Here is a 24,840-nt window from a genome sequence, read left to right as displayed (position 1 = left end):
ACCAGCTTATGAACGAATAAGCACACAGAAAGCATGTTCAAAACCAACCTTTTGCCTTAAAAAGTAAACAGGTTCATGATTTTCTTTTTTTTTTTTAATGGTTAAAAATAAACATATTTGTAGAAGCAAGGGAGAAGAGAGGAGTAAGGGCCAGCTTTAAACTGTCACACCAAGAGAGGAGTAAGGGCCAGCTCTAAACTGTCACACCAAGAGAGGGGTAAGGCCATCTCTCAACAGTCATGTGAAAAAGGCAAAGATGGCCCAGAAGGAGTGAGGGCTCACCTCGGCAGCATTCTCATCAAAGTATCTCTTTTTCAAATCAGGATCCCAGTCCAAAGCCAGAAAAGATCTTTCTAAGGTGGAAAAATATTTTTTCATGAAAAATGCCGTAAGCTTTAGTTTTAAAATAAACAATATCTCAACATATATACTACAGAAAAGAAAGAGCAATTTCTTTAAAGCACTATTTTCTACTTGCACTAGGTGATCAGGGCAAACACTAACAGCTATTTCCAAGTCACTGAATAATCTAAGCATTAAAAAATAATACAAAGCTAAAGCATACATACACTAACCTCATTTTAGTATCACTTATTATATGAAGACATTAAGACTTTTATTCCTTATAGACAAGTATTTATTTTCATGACAGGTCTAAATTTCATGGTCTACACCTAAAAATACTTTGTTATGCTTAAGTTCAGTGTTCAAACTATTTCTCACAGACACTCACCATCTAGCCGAAGCTGCCTATCATCAAATCTTATATGCCTGGTGTCATCTTTGATGTAGTTGATATCAGTGTTGCCTAAATTGATGAACTGGAATGTAAACAGTCGCTTTTTGTGTCCCGTGAGTTGACCTTTGCAAGTTTCTTCAGTACACAATCCATTTTCAGAATCGTTGTCTCCTCCAACCGAATCTTCAGACTGACTGTTGTCATTCTCTGAAGGAAGTTCCTGATCCTGGCTGGACTCATCATCTGGTTCATCTGTCTCCATCTCACCTTGGCATTTAAATAAGAATCTTTACATTAGCCATACATCACATTTCAAAGTAGGTATTACTTTTCCATATCGACTCTTGTGTTTTAGCTTATTAATTCAGATCTCAACCTTTTCTTTGGGGCAATATTGTCTAGGTCAGAAGTGTTTAGAATATGACAAGAAAGTCTTACTTGGTGAGCCTTCTTCATGTATGCCATTTGGGCCATTCCCATTAATATTCTGGTCCTCACAGCAACGCAGGGGTCCATCAGTTTCCTCAGTTTCAGTAGACATCTTGACATACCGGCTGCAGTAAAATCAGGCAGCCAATAAGCTTGTAAAATTAACTTTCCATTTTACTTAATAAACAATTTTAATTCAAACTCTAACCTAGCACTCATATAGTAAAGCTGGATAACAATTTATATCTGGGCTGCTTTTAATATAACAAAGGGATTTACTTCTAGAATTTTTGCTTTTTACTGCTATTGTTTTTGAGAAAGAGTATCACTGTGAACCTGCAGTTGCCTTGGAACTCTCTATGTAGACCAGGCTGGCCCTGAACTAGTTCTCCTGTCTGTGCCTCCTCAGTTTTGGAATTAAAGGAATGTGCCACTACACCCGGTTGCATGTTCTTTTCAATTTTTTAAAATTTAATTACATTTTTGTTTATCTGTGTGCAGATATAGATTAGAGGATAAACTTGTAGCTTCTGGCTCTTTCCTTCTACCTCATGGGCTTCAGGGATTGAATTCAGGTTTTGGGCATGGTGGCAAGCATCCTTACATACTGAATCACCTCATCAGTTCTGGTTTTTCCAAGTTTTATATGTTAAAAGTACAGCACAGTAGATCATTTCTGAACTTAAAAGTAAGAATTTTATAAATGCTGCTCATTACCATGCTGTATATTGTCGCTAGGAACACTTTTATATTTGTGCAATGTGATTTTCATAAATGGATCATGAATTTATAATGATTTGGTCTATAGAAAATAAAAAGAATGTCAGCCATAAGGGTAAAATAAAGGTCTTTAATTGTATTCGTCATACCTTATTTACTTGAAGACTATAAAAAAGAAATCAGCTGGGTGGTGGTGGCACATGCCTCCCAGCACTCAGGAGGCACAGGTAGGCGGGTCTCTGTGAGTTTGAGGCCAGCCTGGTCTACAAGAGCTAATTCCAGGACAGGCTCTAAAGCTACAGAGAAACCCTGTCTCAACGCTCCCCGCCCCCCCAAAAAAATTCATAAAAAAAAAAAAAAATCGAAGTGTGGTGTACTATCTCACCATCTGCCACAAAAGCTTATTCTTTTAAATCCACACGCATTAAAAAAAGAGACCATTTGACATTTATTATGATTTCTAGTTTGTTCTTGTATTACATTTATTTGCCAACTAAAACTTCCAACAGTAAACTTTTGGTGTAAAACAGCTAAGAATTCATGTTTCTGGATTTGAAATAATCTCAGTTGTGTATTTTATGTGAGCAAGTCAAGGGACTAAATTGTCATTTTATTTTTACTTCATTATTGGGGGGTGAGAGTTGAGGCACTCTTTGATGTAGTTCAGAATGGCCTCAGATATACAATATAAAAGAAACAGGATTAAAATTCTTGATTTTCCGGCCTCCACATCAAGTGCTGAAATTATAAGTACACATCCCAACCCCAGTCCATGCTGCGGGGTCCCATGCTGGATTGAGATCACAGGTGTTCATCACTGCCATACCTGGCTGCCATCAACTTTCTATCAGTTGGTTAGAGATGTGTATAACACTCTGGTAGTACTTGGACAATGACATTCATTAGCTATTTTATATTTTATTCTCATTTTATTTTGCATAGTTCAGCTTATTTGGCACTTACCACATTCTCAAGAGTAGAAGATTATAGAGTTTATCTTCAGTATTGTTTCGTGGTACAGCCATAAGAAAAGGCTGACCAAACAGTGAAGAACCAGTATGGTGGGTATAACTTGAGTGTCTGAATTTTTCTCTTAGGCAAACAGGAATAACCACATGTTCTGTGTCTTCTGTCCTGTTGATGTTAATTTCAAACCTACAAAAGCGGGAATGACCATAAGTTTTACGTTAGTTCTTTAAATTTTTTACCCCCCCCAACAACAGACTGTAAATGGATATTATACTTACACGTAAATGTCATCCCGCTCCATAATACTACTGAGGTTCTCATCCATGGCAAATATCCTGTGAAATCTATGATTGTATATGTCAGTGACTATCATCTAGAAGGAAATAAATGTCTATTAAGCTGGTTTTACAATACTGAGAAACCAAACCCCAATTTCAATACTTCAATTTCAGAAACATCTCACCTTATCTGCAGGCACTCCTGACAAAGCAGACAACGCTGTACAAAGATCTAGTATATTTCCAATTTTGGGCACAATAACTTTGTACTAAAAAACAAACAGAAATTGTAATGAATCTATGGCACTGGGAAAACACTCAACATTCAAGTGTCAGCTCCTGGGTGATAATGTCCATCACAAGGACTTCCTAGTTGTACTGTACACTGGTTCACTGAATCAAAGACCTACTGGTCTTTGATTCACCTCCTGGACCTGTCACCTCCTGGACCTGTCACCACGAGGCTGTTTTTGGGGTCTTACACTCAATAGGTTACTTCTTACCTCTTTTTGGTTATTGAACAGATTTCTAGTCCTTAGGATGCTTTTCTCTCTACTGTCATGATGTCATTCACCTAGACTCCACCCTCTTATTATTTTAATCACCCTGCAACAAAATCTTTATGTTTTTTCCACTCAGCTCTATTTTCGTTGAACTGTGATTTGAATTAAGAATGACTCCCATATGCTTATATGTTTGAATGCTTAGTCATGAGAGAATGATGTTATTTGAACGGATTAGGAGTTGTGTCACTGGGGATGGGTTTCAAAAGTCCAAGCCAGTCCCATTGTGCCTCTCTTCCTGCTGCCTATGGATCTGATGTAGGACTCTCAGCTCCTTCTCCAGCACCATGTCTGCCTGCATGCTGCCATGCTTTCCGCCATGATGACAATGGACTAAATAAACCTCTGGACTGTAAGCCAGTGTCGATGGACTGTTTCCTTTAAAGAGTTGCCGTGGCCATGGTGTCTCCACAGCAACAGAGAGATATTAACTTTCTCAGAGTTTGTATATGCTGAGAGAACTTCTCAAACCTCAGCACTGGCGGGCTACAAATCAGAGTTCAGTTCAACAGTCTTCATCACTGCCAGGAACACTTCTGTGGGTCACTCCCTTGTTCAGCATGCAGTAGCTATTTGCAGTCTGCCCCATTATTAGCATTCTATTTCCTTTCTCCTTCCACTCCCTGAAGAACACTTCACCTAGAAAACTGAAGTCTCTTTAAGTAGGAAAGTCTGGCTTCCTGTCCTTTACAAACCTCAAGTCCAGAGGTTGTTTTGGTCCTGTCTCTGAGACTACGGGAAGACAGAGATCTTTCTTCCCATGCACACCTGACCCTAACACCTAAGAATGCTATCTTTTGCTTTTTTTCTTTTTTGACACCTAAACTCCTTCTCCATTTACCTTAACTTCATGTGAGTACCGAAATATACACAAGTCTTAAAAAATTAACAAACAAATCCCTAAATCAAAATAGTCCTTTACTGTCTTTCCCTACCAATTCCCCATTTCCTAGAGCTCCCTGTGTCACTGTAAACTCAAGCGGTCTCACTTCAGTTTAAGAATGTAAGTTTAATGAATACTGAGTATCTCCATCTAGATTTTCCTCATGGGCCCCAAACAGTGCAACTCTGAACACAAATGCAGGTGTGCCTCAATCCTTCCATCACTTTGAATGAAGGAGCTGGTAGTTTTAAGAACACTGCGTAGACACTATTCTTACTAAGAGTAAAATAAACTTCAACACTTCAAGCATCAATGGTAAGAGAACTCTGTTCAAAGGACACCTTTCATACAGTTGTATTTCTATTATGTACCAACAAATTTGAGATACCTGGCTAGAATCCTAACTTAGGAATTTATAGCAAACAATATAGGAAAGCAGGAACCAAATCTACTCTGTTTAGGGACAAAGGCAGGTTTCATTCTAGGGACCCACATGGTAGTTGACAAACAATCTGTAACTCTAGGCTAGGGAAGCCAATGTCTTCTTTAGGCCTCACCAGTACCAAGAACACATGTGGTATACAGACATATATGCAAGCAAAATACCTATATACATAAATTTAAAAATTGATAGAAAAATAGAGATATTAATACTGTTATTAATCTTTTAAGCAAATACCTCAAATTATAAAACAAACATCTTGGTTGTCTTTTATGTGAGAAAGAAATTTGAAAGTTTATTTTTTCTATGACATCCTTCAACTTTCCATGACTCTAAAAAGGTATAACTTCCAGAGGATTTGGCTTATAAAATCTATTACACAATAAACTTTATTATTGGATTATGCTGGAGAAACCAACAGGTTTTATGTTAGTCATATCACTAGTTAAGTAAAATTAACAAATAAAAAGGTCATTACTTACTTGCATAGGTTTAATAAGTGGATCCATTCTAACTAAATAAACTTCCAAGCTACGTTCTTTTTTCATGGGCAATGGAAGTGTCAAGTAGCAAAAAGGGTCAAAGGTTACTGAGATCTTAGCACACTCAGGACACACTAAAGTAGATTTGAAAAGGCCATGAAATATATCTACTATGATAGAATCATTTCTTTTCAAATGGTTTTCCCAGGCTTCTTCAGCAACCACCTACAAGGAAAAAGAGCACAAGTCACTAAGAGGTGTGAGAAAAGTTTGTAACAATGACGACAACAATAGCAAGAAGTTCACTAAGGTCTGAGAAAACTCACAATGGCGACATCAATAGCATGGAGTTCACTCACCTTATCCGGCCTGCCATCAGCATCTTTTAACTGTATATACGGTTTTTTCCTAATTCTATTCAAATCCTCATGTAGTCCATCTAATAGGAAAGCTAATAGTTCTTGGCAATCTTGCTGCTGATATCCAGAGAACTGAGGTGCAAATCGTCCTACCTGTGTCTGAAAGAAAAACAAAACCACAAAATCAGATAGACAGGATTCCTTAAAAAGCACACAGTTATTCTCATCATTCATATGTTTACACATGAGAAATTATCTATTTATTACTTATATGCCTCCAGTCAAATTTGTGACACATTTTAATCATCTGAAGATATGGTCCATTTAAAAATCAGTTACCTGATGTATACAACCCCCCCTCTGGCAGGGAGAAGCTATACTGCCTTTTAGTTTCAGCACCGTTTTGTAATTTTTGTCTTATAATTATGTTTTATTCTTTATACTTTGTGCTTCCCAGGTAGGCTACTAGTGTATAAAACATTCCCCAAGGAGAATGCTAAGGTGTTGGCTAGAGTTCATAAACACAGTGAGTGGTAGTGTACTTTATGGGAAAACACAATTAGATGAATTTTGTTAAGCAATGAGTTATAGTGTTGGTTATGAAAACAGTGCTAATGTGTCAACCATACAAAATAGGGACTTTTCACACAGATACAGATAGAAGATGAAGAATGCATTGATTAGTTAATGAAAATGTGACCAAAGGCTTGATGGAATCAAATCCTGCATTTTCCCCTAGGAATGTGGTTTTGTAGTTGTTAATTTAACATTATGAAAAATAACTTTTGTGAAGAATGAAAAATGATAGTATTTATACAGAATAGGAATAAAGACAAATATACCCACTCTCCACAGACACACAAACACAGCTTATTTGTTTTTGTATTTCCAGTAAACATGTGATAAGTCTTTATCTGAAACAAAACAGACCAACACATGGGCTTTCTAAAAATAGAGCTGGACAAGATAACAAGCCTGTGGTATCAAAACTTAGGAGGCTAACACAGAGGATGCTGGAGTCCAGAAATTTGAGACCAGCCTGGGCAATATAGTAAGAATCCATTGTAAAACAAAAAAATCCAATGAAAAAATAATACATACATAAAAGAACTCTCTCTAAATATATTGATCATTGACTTGTTATTAACCAGCACTTCACTGTTTATCTACGGAATTTGGCATCACTTATAGAGATCTTCCTGTAATGACTGGCAGACAGATAACAAGACACAGGTTTTCATCCTAGCTATATTAATAGTGTAAACATTATATACATAGAAATATATCTCTGAAAGCATTCTGAAACAACTAAGTTTCAGAAAACATTGACTTGAGAAATAAAATGAAAATATGGTAAAATTTTATATAAGACATTGTGAAACACTGGAGACTTAAAAGCTAGTAACCAGGCTGGAGAGATGGCTCAGTGGTTAAGAGCACTGACTGCTCTTCCAGGGGTCCTGAGTTCAATTCCCAGCAACCACATGGTGGCTCAGCCATCTATAATGAGACCTGGCGCCCCCTTCTTGCATGCGGGCACACATGGAAGAAATGCTGTACACATAATAAATAAATAAATATTTAAAAAAAAAAAGCTAGTAACCTTTTACTAAGTCACTAAAGAAAAACTATAAATTTCTCATTTGGCCATTTTTAAAAAAGGACAGTCGGGCGGTGGTGGCACAAGCCTTTAATCCCAGCAGTCAGGAGGCACAGGCTGGTGGATCTCTGTGAGTTTGAAGCCAACCTGGTCTACAGAGTAAGTTCCAGGACTGGCTCTACAGCTACTGAAAAACCCTATCTAGAAAAACCAAAAAACCAAAACCAAACAAACAAGAAAACCCTACCAAACAAATGAAAAGAGAACAAGTCTGATGGTAAAGGCACATTACATTTTATCTACAAGTTTCTTTAGTCTTTATAGTACGAGAATTTTTAAATAAGACTTAAAAGGAATATAATCTGAATCATAGAATGAATAAGGTCTGATAATTAATAGGTGTACATGTACATAAAATTTAAAGAGAAAAAATCTAGCAAAATGAAACTGTTGAGAGTTGGTTTGTCTAGAGAAGTCTGCCCAAAGTTTAGAATGTGAAAGAATAAATGCAGAAACAGTCCGATTTATTAAATGCTCCATATTTTTATTTGAATTTGGTCTTAATTACATTTATTTATTATTTGTGTACACACACATGGTGCTCAAAGGACTCATTTATTTTCTTAATCATATATTTAATTTTTTAAGTCTTATTTTATATACGGGAATTTTGCTTGCATTTTCTTTGTGCCTGTGGAAACCACCCTGGAAATGGAGTTACAGATGGTAGGTTGATGTGGGATGTCTTTCTGTATATGTGTTGCTTTTATTGGTTAATGAATAGAGTTGTTTTGGCCAATGGCTTAGCAGAGTAAGCCAGGTGGGAAATCTGAACAGAGACAGATAGAGAGAGTAGGCAGGTCGAAGAGACGCCATGTAGCTGCCAAAGGAGAAAGATGCCAGAGCCTTACTGGTAAGCCATGGCCTCATAGTGATACACAGACTAACAGAAATGGGTTAATTTAAGATGTAAAAGCTAGTTAGAAATACGCCTGAGCCATTAGCCAAACTATAATATAGTTTCTGTGTGATTGGGTCAGGGCAGCCAGGAAACGCAAATGCAGTCTCCATTTACAGTGGGTAGCTACTATGTGGGTGCTAGGAACTAAACCCTGGTACTCTGGAAGAGCGGCCAGTGCTCTTGAATGCATAGCCATCTCCAGTTCAGACTCATTTGTTAAGAACTGGTAGCTAATTAACAAGATATTCTCTAGTAGATGGTCTACGAATGCCACTTACCTATAAAGACTATGGCTTACAATAACTGAGTGTGAGATCTAAGAAGTAACCACCTCATACATACACACATCCAAGTGTAAGAACCATTGAAGATATAATTTGCAGATTAGTTTCATTCTGATTTTTTAGAACAATCTACAATAACTATAAGGATAAGCTAGATTACTGAGACTTAATGGCATGCCTGAAGGAAATTCTTGTATCACATAAAATATTCATGTAGGGTTTCCAGAGTCTGAACCCTTTTAAACCATAATGTCTTTTTATTTGCTCATCTTATTATTCCTTCCCTCTACTGATAGCCTTATTCATAAAGATTTAATTTTAATTATGAGTGTGTGTGTTTGCATGTGAGAGGGCATCAAATCCTCTCCAGCTTGAGTTACAGACATTTCTAAATGACCTGATGTTAGTGTTGGCAACTTGTGTGCTAAAAACTCGGGTCCTCTGGAAAAGTAGAAGTGCTCTTAACCCCTGAGACATGCCTCTCCAGCCCATTTCTAGATACTAAGAAAACAAAAGCCAAACAAAAAGTCCTAACCACCCATCCTGTGCTATGTCCTGAAGTTTTGTATCAAATGGGTGGAGACCGGGAGACGATGGAAAGGGACTTCATCCCTTTCACCTGAGGATCCCACTTGCCCTCGCCCCAGGGACAGGAGCAGACATGCTGAGAATAAGTTTACCATACTAACCTTAAATGCTCTAGGAGTGACATAGCTAAATTTTCCAGACCACATCTGCTTGATCAGTTCAGCATATGATTTAGCTATTTCACCTCTCATTCCTAAGGGATTGTCAAAATTCAGTTCTTCTTGGTACTTATCATTGAGGAAATATTCAGTAAGTGGAGGTGTGTTGCTCAAACACTGCAATGAACAAAATATATTTTAAAGTAAAGGTAACCACATACACAATTAAAAACATCAATTTACCATAACACATACAGAAAAAAATCAATGGTAACTGTCAAACACTCAAATGAGGCACTCATATTATTCATTTCCCAAGCTTTCAATCATTTACTTAAATTAAATAAAAATACTAATGTTTGTTGCTGCAAAATCTGCATTAATTTTAACCACACCAAACTACCTGATAACTGGGAGAGAAGCTCAGAGTTTTCTTTCCTTCTTTTACTTGATTGGTAGAAATTATGGATTGTCTAATCATCCAGGCACCTGCAAATTAGCCTGAGTAGGTAAAAACTGAGATAGTGTGCACGCGAAAAAAAAATCACTTAAAAGAGGTACAGATGGTTCGTGGTATCCATGGACTCAAATCAATTAAAAATAAGAAAACATTTGGAGGAAAAAAAAAACCACATTCACACTGACCAAAGTTGTTTCTTGTCATCACTTTTTAGTCAGGACAATGTAAAGGCATTATAAGCAAGCCAGAGATGACTGGAAATCTACAGGAGGAGATACTCAGGGTATGTGGTAATATAAGCCACATAACAGAAAACACTCTGTGTGTCTGTGGGTTTTCAGACCAATACCTCATGGATACCAGGACGACAACTGTACTCACTGCTTCTGCAGCCAGTGCCTTACCATAAAAGAACAGTTTTCAAACCTGTCGTGTGGCTGGCAGCAGTGTTTAGAAAGGGTAGTGCTGACCAGTAGTAACCTAGGAAGACAAACTTTAGGCAGACCCTGGGTGTGTTCTTTGATAGCTCTAATAACAATCCAATTTTCTTTTATGAAAAAATAAAAGCTGCAAAAGTTCTCCACTCTTAATCTGAATTAATTCCTGAAGAAAAAAATTTTTAAAGATGGTAGAAACACATCTTCCCCTAATATTTTACCTTATGATAGAATAATTTTAAACTGATGATGTATATAATCTGACCTCAGTAAGAGCCAAGTTACTTTATTAAGAAATGTTTGAATATGCAATGTGTCACATACACATACAATCACGTAAGTCGTACAAACGGCCATATATATCCGTTTGTCTTGGAGTCCAGTGACAAAAGTGCTATATAAGAAACCGCTGCTTGCATGTAATTTTTTAAAAAAACCACTTTGTTCAGAGTGTCAATCAATATTCATGGAAATCAAAGCTTTGGAGAAATAGTGTGCAACTAAGTTAAATCGGCTTTGGAGCTCTGAAAGGTTCAGCTTGCTGGGTTCATACAGGTAATTTAAATTAAGAGCATATTATGTAGTCTGGTCAAAAGACTAGGCAGGCATATTCTACTTTTAGTTCTTTCAAGTAAATTATGATACTCGTTTTTTTTTAAAAAATCAACTTATGTTTGCTAAGTAATCATAATTATCTATAAAATCTGAATGTAGTCTAAATTGGTAGTCTAGCCCCACCCCTCAAGATGAAGGTGGAAACGTATTAGTATCCCGGCTGGAGCTCACTGTCAGATCCTCCCCTCTTCCTAGCTCATCTAAGAGGCTTGAGAATATGGACACCTGCTATGGCTGAGCTCCACCCGTGCTCTTATTGCACTGCACTTCTGGTTGTGAGACAAGATCTTCAGTGGCCCAGGCTGGCCTTGAACTCATTCTGTATCACAAACAGGCCTTGAACTTCTCATTTCTTGTCTTGGTCTCTAGAACAACTATGATTACTGACCACTACTAGGTTTAGTCATTATTTTATGATCCGGGTTGGGCTCTGCAGGTCTTTAGAGTCATTTACGTTTGCCTACAGTACAGGCTTTGTTGTAAGAGAGAAATACATAGGGAGTTTATAATGTAGACAGTAAGGAAGGGAAAGAATACTGCCTGCTTGTTCTCAAGTCCTTTTATGCTTCAAAAATCTTATACTCCACTTGAGTTTCATTTTCTTCTTTTGTAGGACATTTTACTTTCAATTATAAACCCTGCACTGGAGGAAGGGTCAGGCAATAGAGAACACATCAGAACACAGATGTGGCCACCTTGCAGCATCCTCTGATTTACCACAAGTAGGATCAACACAAAACAGAAAATTAGGCTAAGAGGCAGTCACAGCAATATATAACAACTAGCACTAGTTCCAAATCTTCTATTTGATTTGGTCAGGGTTACGATAATTAATTATTATACTTATACAAAAAACCAAATTTATAGCGTTTCTAAATTGCTAAAAAGTAAGTGGTGCAAACATGAATAATTTCTGAACTTTATTTTTACTAAGTTATTCATGGTTTGTTTTGTTTTTTTTTTGAGACAGGGTTTCTCTGTGTAGCTTTGGAGTCTGTCCTGGAACTAGCTCTTGTAGAGAGACCATGCTGCCCTCGAACTCAAAGAGATTTGCCTACTTCTGACTCCTCGGTGCTGGGATTAAAGGTGTGCACCACCACTGCCCGGCTCATGTGTATTCTTAACTTATAAGACCTTCCAAATACAAAAAAAATTTTAACTCTCTACCAGTGGTCTTTTAACTATGTTTAATTATGTTACTGCCTTGCTATAAAACCTTTAACAGGTTAGAGAGAGGGCTCAGTGATTTAGAGCATTGGCTGTTGTTCTTCTAGAGGTCCTGAGTTCAATTCCCAGCAACCACATGGTGGTTCAAAACCATCTATAGTGAGATTTGATGTCCTCTTCTGACATAAAGTTGTATGAGTAGATAGAGTACTTATAAAAAATAAATCTTAAAAAAAAAAAAAAAGGCTCGGCAGTAGCGGCACACACCCTTAATCCAGCACTTGGAAGGTAGAGGCAGGATAATATCTGTGAGTTCGAGGCCAGTGTGGCCTACAAAGTGAGTCCCAAGACAGATAGGTCTGTTACACAGAGAAACTCTGTCTTGAAAAATAAAAAACAACCCTTTAATAACTTCTTACAGTCATACTAGAACACCAATTCTCAGACAAGTCTCTTATTCATCTATGTCCTCGACAATGCCTTTAATTACTTTGTTCACTGACAGTCTCTTAACTTCCATGCTTCTTCTCGATACCTAATGTGCACAACTTCACCTATCTGAAACCTATCTTCATGCCTTATTAGCTCCATCATCTAAATGAGATCTGGGTATCCTGCCGGGTATGTGTTTTCAGATCCTCAACAATGTTTCCTGCTGGGCTTGCACACTGCTCAGTTCACTTTCACTATAGCACTGGTTTTACATATATTGTAACATCGTTGCTAATCTATGTCATATGGGCTGTAACTTTCATATCTGTAATCTTCAGCACTGAATATATCACTTGGCACTGGTCATACATAATAAATACATATGTTTAATAAAATGTTTTGCCTGTATTTACTAATTTATTCTCTCAGTTTTTATTCCTTTCTCTCATTATTTAACAGAGTATTCAATTTCTGTCTAATAAAATCTTAGCACATGTGGTAAGTATATATTTGCTTATAATGAATGACTTCAAAAGCACCCTAAAAGCCCAAGGATGAAAGCAAAAGGACAATATGTATTGAACCCATTTCACCTTTATGTCTGAGCTTTCTCTTGGCTTTGCAGTGAACCTGTTCTGATCCTCTAGACTAGTTCTTATTTTCACAGGGACACAAGTCAGTTTGAACAGTACCGCCACACTAAAGAATGAAATACAAATACTCTTAACACGTAGGGGCCTGGACTACTTATGGAGATGTCATAGTTCTGTTTCTCTAACAACTTATAAAATCACATGAATACAGAGATCCAACAGCTAGCCAACCATGTTACTAATTACACAAATAACATTAGCTTAAATTCTAAGTGATGTCAGAAATTTCTCTAATCTTCCAAGTATCGGTACATTTACAAGTTGTGTTCTTTAAATCAAGTAAGGACCAGTTACTATAACTTTGGGTACACATTTCAAGATAGAATTAAGGTCAAGCATCCAAGTGTCTCTGTGTCACAGGTGCCATTCAACCCATGTTTTGGGGAGAAAAGCAGCAGACAGTTTCTTAAGCTAGGTTGTGTTGCTGTTTGATGTGAAATTATTGTATCATTTAGTGTTTTCATACGATGTTATCTTAAAATGAAAAAGCCTTTGATGATTGAAATAGGATGCTTAGACTGGCTGCCACTGCACATAATGTTCTAAAGAATAACTCCTTTTTAATGTGTGTGTGTGTGTGTGTGTGTGTGCGCGTGCACATGTTTCTCTATATTTAAATGAGGAAATTACCCTCTTAGACTTAAAAGATACTAGGAATACTAGATAATAGAATATGGACTAACAGTCTTTCGTATCGTATGTAACCTAAACATGTCCTTGACTGTACAATTAAGTAAAACTTTTAATTTCTTAACATATATGGTCGTTGTTAGCAAAACCAAAGCATATATGAGCACATTATATGAAAAACCAGATGCATGTATGAGTAAATGCACTTATTTCCTTACATTCAGCCACCTGACTCTGTCAAATATCAAAATCAAGAAAGTTAGATCTTCTCATTATTTATAATAAAATGGGGCCCAAATATGAAAAAATGATTTGATATTAAGACACACATGCATATAATATTTTCTGAGATATGGTTCTATTATATAGCCAAACTGAATATGAAATCCTGATGCTCCTCCCTCAGCTTTCCCAGTATGGGAAAAAAAAATCATAAAAATCTTAAGCCATGTTTTGTTTTCATTATATTTGGGTTTAGAGTTTGTTCCTCAAACGAAGGTGAAATTTTTTGAAGATGATATTAAAGATAAAGTAATACCATGCTTGATAATGCCATTATGAAATTACTATCATGTACAAATATCTATACTAATTAAAAATAAAGTAATAAAGCAGAGACTAGACAAAAGGGTTTTTTGTTTGATTGTTTTTTGAGACGGGTTTTTCTGTAGCTTTGGAGACTGTCCTGGAACTAGCTCTTATAGAACAGGCTGGCTTTGAACTCACAGGGTTCTGCCTGCCTCTGCTTCTCGAGTGCTGGGATTAAAGGTGCATCACCACCACCTGGCACAAAAGAGATTCTTAATAGTATCTTCAACTCAATGCAAAAGAGGAAAAAGTAAACAACTTATGTTAATGAATAGGTAAGGTACTTAGCAACCAGGTTAAATATTTCTATATTTAAATATTTAAAAACTGATTCCATACAAGCTAACAGTGTAACATATTGTCAAGAGCAACAGAAATTTAAGGATGAATAATTAAATTTCATATTTGGTGTATATATGGTAATCTTTTTGCCTTTACTAATTTGGCTTTCATGACAGAGTGATGGGAGACAACTCAAGGTTGAGTATAAAAGCTATTATAGCAAGTTCCTGATGAGGAGAAACAGTCAGAAAGGTGATGGACACAGGACAACATGAACAAGACTCAGGCAAGCAAAGGCACACCAAATCCCAGCATGGAGATGGAGGTGGACAGTAAGTGTCACCCGTAGCCAAGGAGCTAGGGACAACTGATAACTGTTAGGGAAGGAGAGACAGTCTTCTCTAAGAGAGAGTCCCTGACAAGTGGCAGGCCACACATTCAGAAATATAAGCGCAACATAAATTGGATTGAATGAGTTTAACCAACAAACAATGAAAAAAGAATCGACACAAAGTTCCTGGATCTGGAAGAGTTGGCTGAGCAGAGTGAACGTGATCAAAACACATGGTACAAAATTCCCAAAGAACTAATTAGAAATAAATACATGATACGGGGGAGAAAAACAAATGACAGTGAGAAATGACTGCTCAATATCTGTTTCTCAAAGGGGCTTGTATATTTTATACTGGAAACTGCAAATTTATTATTATTCAATTTAAATTCGGAGTCTTACTATAACCCCTTAGTTTAATGTAGTGAACAAGCCTTTGCGTGCACTCCTTGGAGAGCTCTCTCACACACAGTGCCCCACCTTAGTCTACCAAGGGGTAATTAGTATTTATCCTTCCTCAGGGAGAACTTTGTACTTCCAATTCGCTGACAGCATCAATGTGTTAGTCACCGCGGTAGATCTAGCACAATGCTGGCTGAATAGCTCAAGAAAGTGTTAGCTGAATGACAGTATCAAGTAGAGACCAGAAATGGTCCTTAGAACATTAGGAGAGGAAGAGACACAAAAGGACACAACTTACACCTGCTTATAATAATATTTATCCAAAAGCTAGATATGTCCAAAAAATCCAGTTTTTTTTTTTTTTTTTTTTTTTTTTTTTTTGAGACAGGGTTTCTCTGTGTAGCTCTGGATGTCCTGGAACTTGCTCTGTAGGTCAGGCTAGCCTTTGATCTCAGAGATCCGCTTGCCTCTGCCTCCTGACGGCTGTGATCAAAGATGTGTGTCACCACAGCCCAGCTCAAAAAGTCCTCTTAAGGCTTAAAGAGGCATTATGTAAGCTTCAGAATGAAAATGATGACTGTCAAAGCCTCAGTATCTACAAAACTACATCTATATAAGTTAAAACTATTTTTCTAAATCTTTAGCCAGGAACCAAGCAAAAATTCTACTGGAATTCTAGATACTCAAATGTCTCACCCATTGGGCACTCTGCTATATGGTTCAATGTAAATAGAACTTTATCCTCTGCAACCCTCAAGAACAGTAAAATAAATACAGAACACTTCAGGTATTTTATAAAGAATTATCTAAAACTTAGCCCAACATTCTAAAAACTAGAATACTATGTGAAATGTTTAGTTACTTAAATGACGGATGCACTGCACCTAATATTTCTTGCTATAGCTATATGCACACACATATCCTTTCATAAGTACATTAGTATTTGAAAATAAAGACTTAATCTGTCACTAAGTTATGTTCTGGCCAGTGAGACTTATGTCTCCTGAATTCTCTGAAAAAACTTTTAGGTGATTTATTTTGAGTCTTAATAAACTTCTATTTTATTTATTTTTTGATTAAACTGAAGAACTCAAAATCTTACTATACAACCCAAACCGAGTGTAAAACCAACATATGAATAATTAATAGCCATCCCATAACTTGCAATGAATCTGGAATTTCCCCAGTACCTGGAAAATAGTCAAAGTAATCCCCTTCAAAAAGAGAAAGTTGTCTTTTGTAAAGCTGAATGTGAACCACTCCCTCTCTGCTCAGGTGCTCCAGTAGCCCAATTCTCAAGTGCTCATGTATGCTCACTACTTTAGTAAACCGGTAACTAGAACAGGAAAGAAAACACACTTAATTTTTCATTACCTAAAGCTTTTGAGTTTTGCAACTTATTCTGTAACTAATCAAAATGAATGTCACTCAACACTTTTTAAAAAACAGCTACTCCTTCAAACTGAAAATAAAAACCCAATCCCAATAAGGGACTTGCTTTTATTTTCTTATGATTTTAAAATAAAACCCCAAGTAATATATGCTTACAACCATTTTAGAATATTCTCAGGTAACGTTTTCTAAATTTTAAGTGCAGTGACTGAAGACTCCTTTTTTACTTCAATTGATTTTTGTGTCAACTGTTGTCCTCCCTGCTGTGACAACATTATGAGCATTTTGAATGGCACTCTGTTCTTACCAAAATAACTGCCTGCAGCTCTTCACCCAGACAGCAGCCACTGGGAAGTCTAAGGCAAGCATCCATGTGATGAGCTGCACACATAGGGCTTTGTCAAGGTGATTAAAAAATGAGTCTTTTAATAACTTGATACTTTTATTTTTTTAAAATTTCTTCTAGAAATTTAAGATCTCAACACCCTTGACATAAATTCTAAGGATCCCTACAAACTTACTTTGTGAAGCAAATACAATTATGGCTCTTTTAGCTTTATATTTTCCAAGCTTTTCAAAAGAGAACAAATTTGGCAAATAAAAGCAGATATACTTTTCTTCATTTATTTCTTGCTCTAGCTATCCCCCCCCCCCCCCCCCATTCAAGCAGTCAATAAGGTATGAGTTACCTCTACTGAAAACACTGGGATCTTATACAAGAAAAACCCCCTCCTCTGCCTACTCCCCTACTTCACTCTGTTTCATCTTTTTGAGGTCTGGCTACGATTCAGGGTGGCCTGGATATCTGTCTCTCTACCTCAGCCTCCTACATAATGACAAGAGCCTGCTACCACATCCAGCCTAGTGAACACATACTCAAAGGGAGTGTTCTGGTCAGGTAAGGATGCTCTTTTTACACCATCATTGATAGTGCAACTCCTAGGGTTATGATAGGGATGAAACCAAACTTCACTGAATGTCTCACTTTATTCCTTCCTCATGGTGTTTCTTCACGTTGTATCAAATCCAATAAAAAATTATCATCAAAGTTCTGGAAGTATGACAAATGATGACATACATTTTGTTAGATAGCAAAGAAATATTAATCCCTTTCCTCCTCTTTCATCTATAACATTTAGAAAGGATAATCCTAAATTTATCAAAAATATTACTTAAGTAAGTATGCCCCTTCCTTACTATAAAGTATATATTTACCCTACAGATTACTTATAGCAAGTACATTCTTTAACTATGGATGTCACTATCTAAAAAAGTTGTCATAATTCTTTTGAACAGCACAAGAAACTGAATATTCATATTGAAGAGCACATGAAATTGAATAGAAGATTCCTTCTGAATGCATATGTACAAGTCTGTGATGAACTACACTACCAATGAGGCTATTACAGACTTTAGGTATGGAGTATTTTAATCAAGTTTTAACACTTCTAGGCCTCCACAGCAATTAGCTAATTAAAACCATTCTTAGCAATAGGCTATTCATTAGTGATTTCTATTTACATATTTTATGAAAACAAATAAAAACCATAAGGTTCAAATAATTTTAACAAAGTGTAAGCTCTACTTATTTTCAAAGCCGACTAATTCATTTTAACGTGAAATGACCTCTTAACTCATTAAGACTGAGACACTAAATGTTTTTTTTGTAAGCAAGATAGAAAAAGGAGTTAAGAATAGAAAAAGGAATTAAGAAAATAATGGTTTCTTAATTTTTTCAGTATTTATTCCTTTTCCATAATGTTCAGTACAGAAACATTTTTAGATAAATATTAAGAATTGTGTGATTTGTTAACTGTTTTAACGTTCAACGGCATGGAATGGGAAAAAACATCATTATACTTGTTAAGAGAAACAATGAAGTCATGAACTTCTATGTCCCAACTCATTACAAGACGCCTGCACTGACAATAAACAGAAGTATTATGTGATAACATGAATTATGAAGCATTAGATTATTTTTGTAAGAAAAAATTTAAGCAATTATTCCACAAGTATTTATCACTGAAAACCAGAATTTCAAAAGAACTATAATGGTAGGACTAATATTCTGGAAGAGTGACATTCTTAGGGAGATTCCTTGCAATGCAGTGATGGTCCAGCCTGTCATGTTGTGACCAACAAGGCAATCCAACCCATTTGTAATCACATTGGTTACATTTGTGGGGCACAAACTATAATGTCTACATAATATTTGTTTATAATGCTTTCATCTTTCAACTGCAAGGCGTTAACTATTGTATGTCAGAGTTCTCTTTAAATTATTGAGCTCTTCTGTAGTTCTTTTGCAGCTCTAGAAATACTACTACTCAGGTACAAGTCAAGTACATGTCTAGTAAATGACTTTTTTCTAATGCAGTATTTCTCAAACCAATTTGTGGAGTGATCATTTGAAAACAAAAAAACCCTTCCAAATCACTAAAGATTGGCACTTTTGTCAAACAAAATTAAAAAAATTAAAAACACCATATAAAAAACCATGTCTGATTATTACAAAAGTATAAAATTACTCTATCAAATTGACACAGAAGACTTTGATCTCTTATAATTTCTGAAACTCTTCCATCACTGACCATCAGTGACACCACAGACAAGACAGAAGCTGAGAGAAACACTGTGCTAGTATTATTATTATTATTATTATTATTATTATTATTATTATTATTATTATCTGGTACCATACCAAATCCTGAAGACATAAAAGAAATTAACAACAGCCTCTGCTTTCACAATGACCACTGTAGGTCGTTCAGTAGAACGGGACAGGACGGGGAGCGCTCAAAGTGTAGACAAAGAAATCTGACACAGCATAAATTCTAAGAACTCGAAGACCTTTAGACTGATCTGGCTAAAGAGATAAGCTGGTTACAATTTAAATTTTATTCTTAGGTTATCTAAAAAAAATTAACAATGAATTTTGAAGCAGTATACTGAATGGCCTGGAAGATGATAAATGATGCATGAGAGATGACCTGTAGATATATTTTGGTGTTTCCCATCATAAGAGCAGCTGAGTACTGAAATAGTGCACATGTAGAGGAAACGACCAATGTAAGTGCATGTAAGATGTAGTCAACAGGGCTTGGGACTGTGAGTCTCAGGTTTTGTCTTGAGTTAGTGGTTATCTAGCACAAAGTATAAGAAAAGCCAATGTTTTGGTATGTACCAACAATCCCAGCACCCAGGAGACAGACAGGACTGCTGTGAGCTCAGAGTCATCTTGGTCTAAACAGAAAGTTCTAGGTCAGTCACACGACAATCAACTAACCAAAAAAGGGTCAGGGCCAGAGTTAATAGACATGTTACTTCTGAGACATTTGTAAGCTACCTTGGCATAAATATTCACTGAACATTTCTATGTTAAGGTTGAAACTCAGGAGGGAGAATTATACTTGGGACAGATTTGGGACTTGTCAGTATATAAATAGATATTAAAATTTCAAAGGTAAGGGGGCAATAAAGAACAAAAGGTAATTTCTGTGAAGGAGTATCCGACTACTATCAGCTGACACAGACTATTCATGTGTCAAGTATGTCTTAAGCTCTTTCTCTCAGATAAAGAAACTATGAAATTTCTTTCCAGGGTGATACAATTATAAAGGGGCAGAGCTACAATTTGAATCCTGGCAGTATGGCTTGAAAAACCATGTGTTTACCCATGCAACTTAGCTGACAGCTCACAGTATAATGAGAACTCCAAAATAGCAATGACAAAGTGGAAGGAGCAGACTATTCTTTTCAAGGTCATGGGTCCTCCTAGTCCTATCCTCAAAAAATTTTAAAGACCTGTATATAAAGCTGAAAAAATAGTGAAGAAAGAAAGTTTAAGTAAAGGACAATGGAGACATAGGCTGGGAAAGTGTGCAGACTCCAGGTAGGTGGCAGGGTAATTACGACACATGCATTATTATTTTTAGTATAACATTCAATGATAATACAGTTATGAATAAAAGGAATCTGGAATTACATTTTATTTCTCTCAGAAGGCTTTTCCTATGAAGTAATAATGTTTTCTTTGAAAAACAAACACTGAAATAATTCTCCTGACAAAATATGTATTATTTAGAAAAACTCTTAGCAATTACTCATAACCCTTCTATTACATCAATGTCAGCAAAACTGAGGCAGTCAAATCTAGTAAACACAAAATCAGGTATAAAACAGAGATACTATAAATAACCAGTGTAAATTATGCTAAATATTTTATGTGACTTTTTTTTTTAAGCATTTCAACATGTGAAAAAGTATCAATAGGATGGACGGGATTCTAACACACACTGAGTACATGAATGGCGAGCTTTCGCTGTGGTAAAGTAGATTTGATTTTTTTTAAATATTTATTTATTTATTATGTATATAATATTCTTTCTGCGTGTATGCCTGAAGGCCAGAAGAGGGCACCAGACCTCATTTCAGATGGTTGTGAGCCACCATGTGGTTACTGGGAATTGAACTCAGGACCTTTGGAAGAGCAGGCAATGCTCTCAACCGCTGAGCCATCTCTCCAGCCCTAGATTTGATTTTTATGAAAGAAATAAAACAGGAATAAGACATGAGGTAATGTTTGTAGCTCTGGTAATATCTTGCTATGGTATCGCAGGATAGATAACCTGAAACAAGATGAATAGTAATGTTCTCTACAAAATAAATTAAAAAGCTAACTCAAAAGGCACTATCTGCTGAAGTGTGGTAGAGACCTGCCTAACGTGCATGGCACTGAGTCTGATCAACAGCACTAAAAGCAGTAAAATAAAATAAAATAAAATATCCACTTCTTAGTAAAGCACCACTTATTTTCTGATGGCTTTTTTATACTCAAAATATTATGTAGATCATGTATTCTGATATACCTTTGGTATTCCTAAGTCTATTACACTTAATAGACCATGAACGTCCAGAGACAGGTATTGTCTTTTGTTTGTATGAGTCTGTAATAGATACTTAATGGATATTTTTTCTCAGCTGATAAAGTAACTAGTAAAACAATTAGTTTATTTTCTTGGTTGCTTTGCCCTCTTCTCAGTTGAACTTTGCTCATTTTTCTCTAGATGAATTTAGTAAATTTGTTTCATGTACCACATAAGTAAACATTGCTTGGAAAAACTCAAATTAACGAATTAATGTCATTCTAAATTAGTGCCGCATGATCCCAAATAAGCCCCCAATCACACCATTCTAATCCTAAGAATGATGCTATTTTTTGGAGATAAAATAATTCATTACAAAAATCTAGAAAATATTTGTATTCACAATTCTTTTTTTCTCCTACCAAACCTAAGTGCCTTTCCTCAATAAAATACTGTAGGGCTTCTAAAGATGTCCTCTTTAGATGCAACAGCTTTTATGATTTTAACTACTATCTGTACCATATTTCCTTTTTCCATTTTAGACTTCTGACTTACACTCTCAAACAAGAATATTTGGCTACTTATGGTTATTTGCCTGTAGTTTTCATAAAGCAAAATGAAACAAACACCTAAAATTAATTCGTAATCTTCTCTCTACCCAAATGTAGCTCTATATTTACCTCTTTTCCACTACTATAATTTTGTCAGTGTTAATATTCATTACTTTAATGTAAGAGACAGAAACTAGAGGTACTTAGAACTTCTTTTATCCTTCCTTAATTTTGGTGTTCTCTATATCTGAGATGCTATTCCAGGTCTAGGGATTAGTGGTAACTAACAGTACCTGGGTGAGCTAGGAAAAAGAGAAGAGAGCTGAACAAAAGCCCCTTAAATACAAATAGCACGCAGATGGGATGGTCCTGAGCTGCACTCAGAATGTGAGGAAAGCAGTTACTGTTTTCTATAGGGTGCTTGGGCAAGGGCCTTCTTCTTGGCTGTTAGAGACCTAGCGAAGTCAGAGGGGAAAGACGCAGACACTTAAAGGAAGATTATCACAGACATAAAGCAGAAGCATGTTTGGTCCAGTGAATCATTACAGATAAAGTAAATTTGAAAAATGGTGGGATATAATGCATCAGGCCTACATGATATAGGACTCTGCATGGTTTTAAGGACAAACTATGTTGTGTGTGTGTGTGTGTGTGTGTGTGTGTATATGTGCACAACCAGCCACACACATATCAGTGGAGGCCCAAGGTCACCATGGATATCTCCCCAGTTGCTTTCCATCTTATCTTTTTAGACAGAGACTCTCACTGAACTTGGAGCTCACCTTCGGGATCCTCATCTCCCTGCTTCCCAGCAATGGGATTACATGCCCAGCATCTCACTTAGGTGCTGGGGAATACCAACAAGTCCTCAAGCCTGCATGGCAAACAGTTTACTCAAGGAGCCACCTTCTCTGTGCCCAGGATGAAGCCAAATGAAAAGGTAGTGTTAACGGTCAGAGGAACAGGAAAGAGTTTCCTTAGGTTTAAGGAAATTTCACAGGCAGGATTCAGAGTAGAAACAAAGAAAACAGCTAAGAAATAAGACTTGGAAGTCTGAAACTGTGAGTATCTTTGTAACTCGTTCACAGATAATTCTGTTCACAGAATTCTCCGTCATCTGGCTTGGTCTTTTTTATATGTACATCTGTCCTCACTGCACACTTCACTTATTACTACCTCACAGCACTTTTTGGTTCCTCAAACATGGTGCATCTTAGGGACTTTATACTCTATTCCCTCTAACTTCAATCCACACCTGCCTGTGTCACACCTACTCTTTGGCCACAGCTCAAATGTGAATGTCTGAGAAGCATGACACTCAGGATAAATTAAGAGCTATCAGGACTCTATCAGAGCTATCAGCTATCAGAGTTATAATAACATTTCATTTCTCCTCCTCACGATGCGTGTTCTAACTTATGATGGACTTTAGTACTCATCTCCCCCTACTAGACTATCACCCGACAGAACAAACCGTTTTGTTTGTCACGGTATAATTAGTACCTACCAGAGTAAAGCATACTCAACAGGACTTAAATATTTGTAGAGTATTAATAAATGACATCACAAGTGTAGCTTACCTGAAATAACTACTGAGTTTGTTAACTGACCATGCTTATGATCAAATGATTATGTGTAGATATAACTTTCAAGGAAACTGCTATGATGACTTAAAACAAGAGTGTTATTTTAGGGAACTCCTGTGAATTTTACAGTCTTTTAAGCGTAATAGACATGTGTGCAATATGATTACACAATTGTGTGAAGACCCTTAACACCACTGAGCTTTACACTCCATTCTTAAAAAGGTCAAGTTTGTTACATGTAATTTACTGTAACAAAATGGAAGGTGCTAACAGAATTTCCTGTCATCTGATTAGCATAATTTTAACAAATTATCTTTATTTTATCCGCATGAGTACTTTGCCTACAAGTATACATGTGTATTGGGGAGGTCTCATGTTCATGGAGGACAAGTAGGTTTCAGGTTCCCTGAACTAGAGTAAAGGATGACTGTGAGCCTCCACGTAGGTCCTGGGCACCTCCTTCTGGAGGACTTAGACCTCTACAGTGCATTTAACTGCTTAGGCATTTCTTCAGTTTCTGATTAGAGCACACTTAAAAACAAAAACAAAAACACCCCAAAACAAAACACACACACACACACACAGAATGTTCTGAATAAGAGCTCAGCTCAACTTTACTTATCCATCTACCAAAGAGATACTTAGGTATACCTTATTGACTTCTAGGGAGAAGTTAAGAAAATAAAAATGATATAAAAATAGCCTGGAGCATACGGATAAAACTTGTTACTATTATTCAAAGACCTAATTCAACCTCAGACTGTCTTACTATGGGTTTATTTGAGAGCTAGTACCTTATTTGTAGATATGATTCACTGAACAGGGATTCTAGTAATCAATTCATTAACCTTTTTCCTGCTCCAAATTTACAGTTTATAGGTCACTGTAAAATAGTGATATTATTTTGTAAATGGTTTCTACATAAACTATACATAAATACTGAAATCAACTGATTACATGTAAAAGCAAAATCACAAACTATTTGTTGTGAACAAAATGGTCTCAAGAACAAAGGGAGGGATGGAGAGGGGGAGGAGGAGACAGCCAGGGATTA

General features: G+C 36.4%; 1 protein-coding gene across 5 annotated transcripts in view; it reads right to left on the bottom strand.

Moving 5' to 3' along the window:
- The window catches only part of Usp15 (ubiquitin specific peptidase 15), a 97,135-nt gene that overhangs the window by 11,186 nt on the left and 61,109 nt on the right, over nt 1–24,840 (bottom strand). For 3 of the 5 annotated variants that reach the window (XM_050163866.1, XM_050163867.1, XM_050163869.1), the window contains 9 exons: nt 9,399–9,572; nt 5,865–6,023; nt 5,506–5,730; nt 3,321–3,404; nt 3,136–3,230; nt 2,852–3,043; nt 1,178–1,293; nt 734–1,006; nt 283–353 (listed from right to left, as the gene is read on the bottom strand). In XM_050163866.1, the coding sequence (XP_050019823.1) occupies nt 283–353; nt 734–1,006; nt 1,178–1,293; nt 2,852–3,043; nt 3,136–3,230; nt 3,321–3,404; nt 5,506–5,730; nt 5,865–6,023; nt 9,399–9,572 (1,389 nt within the window). Of the gene's footprint in view, nt 1–282; nt 354–733; nt 1,007–1,177; nt 1,294–2,851; nt 3,044–3,135; nt 3,231–3,320; nt 3,405–5,505; nt 5,731–5,864; nt 6,024–9,398; nt 9,573–16,582; nt 16,729–24,840 lie in introns of those variants that run through there. The other 2 variants (XM_050163870.1, XM_050163871.1) reach the window with 2 other exon arrangements.

The sequence above is a fragment of the Alexandromys fortis genome, unplaced genomic scaffold, assembly GCF_014885135.2.
Source record: "Alexandromys fortis isolate MF-2015 unplaced genomic scaffold, M_Fortis_MF-2015_v1.1 scaffold_125, whole genome shotgun sequence".
Classification (NCBI taxonomy): domain Eukaryota; kingdom Metazoa; phylum Chordata; class Mammalia; order Rodentia; family Cricetidae; genus Alexandromys; species Alexandromys fortis.
Note: the sequence above shows the minus strand (reverse complement) of the source record. Positions and strands in the feature narration are given on the sequence as shown.